Source organism: Myotis myotis, unplaced genomic scaffold (genome assembly GCF_014108235.1).
Source record: "Myotis myotis isolate mMyoMyo1 unplaced genomic scaffold, mMyoMyo1.p scaffold_m19_p_4, whole genome shotgun sequence".
Taxonomy (NCBI): Eukaryota; Metazoa; Chordata; class Mammalia; order Chiroptera; family Vespertilionidae; genus Myotis; species Myotis myotis.
The window spans coordinates 116,689,894-116,691,619 of record NW_023416346.1 but is presented as its reverse complement, the minus strand read 5'-3'; the positions used below and the strand labels follow the sequence as shown (position 1 = coordinate 116,691,619).

At 46.6% G+C, this 1,726-nt stretch overlaps 1 protein-coding gene across 1 annotated transcript; it reads right to left on the bottom strand.

Annotated features, from left to right (window-relative positions):
- Positions 1-334: 334 nt before the first annotated feature.
- LOC118653607 (metallothionein-1-like) lies at positions 335-502 on the bottom strand. Its single transcript, XM_036304242.1, has one exon. It carries the CDS (start codon positions 500-502, stop codon positions 335-337), a length of 168 nt encoding a protein of 55 aa, XP_036160135.1.
- Positions 503-1,726: the final 1,224 nt, after the last annotated feature.

Genomic DNA, 1,726 nt, shown 5'->3' with positions numbered 1-1,726 from the left:
TTATTGTCCATGTATTTTATAGATAAAAAAGGGAATATAGCAAAAGGATCAGGGTTGTAAAAAAAAATGCAGGTTTGAACATGTCGGTCTAATACAGGGGTCCTCAAACTTTTTAAACAGGGGGCCAGTTCACTGTCCCTCAGACCGTTGGAGGGCTGGGCTATAGTTAAAAAAAAAACAACTATGAACAAATTCCTATGCACACTGCACATATCTTATTTTGAAGTAAAAAAACAAAATGGGAACAAATACAATATTGTATTTGCATGTGGCCCGCGGGCCGTAGTTTGAGGACCCCTGGTCTAATACATCAGAGAGGAGGACCTTCCCCACATCACATACAGCAGCTGCACTGGTCTGATGTTCCTTTGTAGACGCAGCCCTGGGTGCACTTGGCATAGTCCATGGGGCAGCAGGAGCCGCAGCTCTTCTTGTAGGAGGTGCATTTGCAGTCTTTGTATTTGCAGGAGCCACCAGTAGCACAGGAGCAGTCGGGATCCATGGTAAGCTAAAGCAGCGGCTGGAGTCTGGGACAGCTGCAAAACAGACTGGTAGGACTTTGAGGAGGCGTGGTCTGTAACTTTTATTTACAAAGAGTAGTAGACATCAGAGCCATACAAATAAATATTTTCTTAAAATACATTTTAAACATAAATGACTTGACAAAGCAAGCTCTATATTATCTTTATTTCCCAATGCTTGGAAAATACTGAAATGAATTTTCTGAAGGTCTTCACCTTATTAAGTCCTGTCCATTAAAATGACATCTCCAGCCTGGCTGGTGTGGCTCAGTGGTTGAGCATCAACCTATGAACCAAAAGGCCACAGTTTGATTCCCGGTCAGGGCACATGCCCAGGTTGTGGGCTTGATCCCCAGTAGGGGTGGTGTAGGAGGCAGCTGATCAGTGATTCTCGTCATTGATGTTTCTCTCCCCCTCCCCCTCCCCCTCCCCCTCCCCTCCCCCTCCCCCTCCCCTCCCCCTCCCCCTCCCCCTCCCCCTCCCCTCCCTCCTCCCCTCCCCTCCCCCTCCCCTCCCCCTCCCCCTCCCCTCCCCTCCCCTCCCCCTCCCCCTCCCCTCCCCCTCCCCCTCTCCCTCTCCCTCTCCCTCTCTTCCTTCCTCTCTGAAATCAATAAATATATATATATATATATATATATATATATATATATATATATATATATATTTTAAAAAGACAACTCCACATACCAAAAGAGGGCTTTTTGGCCACTAGAACATAAGGCAAGTGGTGAGTAAGACAATAAAACAAAAAAACATAAAACAGCTGAGGAGCCTTTGAAAGTGAGTACCTATTTTCCAGCTTTCTGCCAAAGTGATCAAATCAGTAGGAATACACAAAACTTTGGGTTCTCCTTCTTATTACTGTGGGAAATGGGGAAGACAGAATATGGAAAATGATGACGATGGGATGAGAAATCTTCCCCCTTGTCATTTGTCTGCGACAGCGTTGTCAGGAGGTTTCCAGGTGCTTGGGATGCGGTTGGTGCCCCACTTCTCTGTTTCTGAGTTTGGAGCAGCCTATTGATTTTGCTATCGCTGCGCTCCACGGCCAGAGAAATGGATAGTGCATGTTAACAACAAACCGCAACAACCTCCCTTCCCCTGACCTGCCGCTGCTTGGTGTGTAGGGGGCAGTTGCCTAGTAGATGTGAATAATTGATTTTCCAGATGGCACCCCAGCGTCAGTCATTTTCATCAGTCAGCAG

What these genes read in the sequence shown, in the direction of transcription:
- LOC118653607 (XM_036304242.1), bottom strand. Translation starts at nt 502, where the DNA reads ATGGATCCCGACTGCTCCTGTGCTACTGGTGGCTCCTGCAAATACAAA.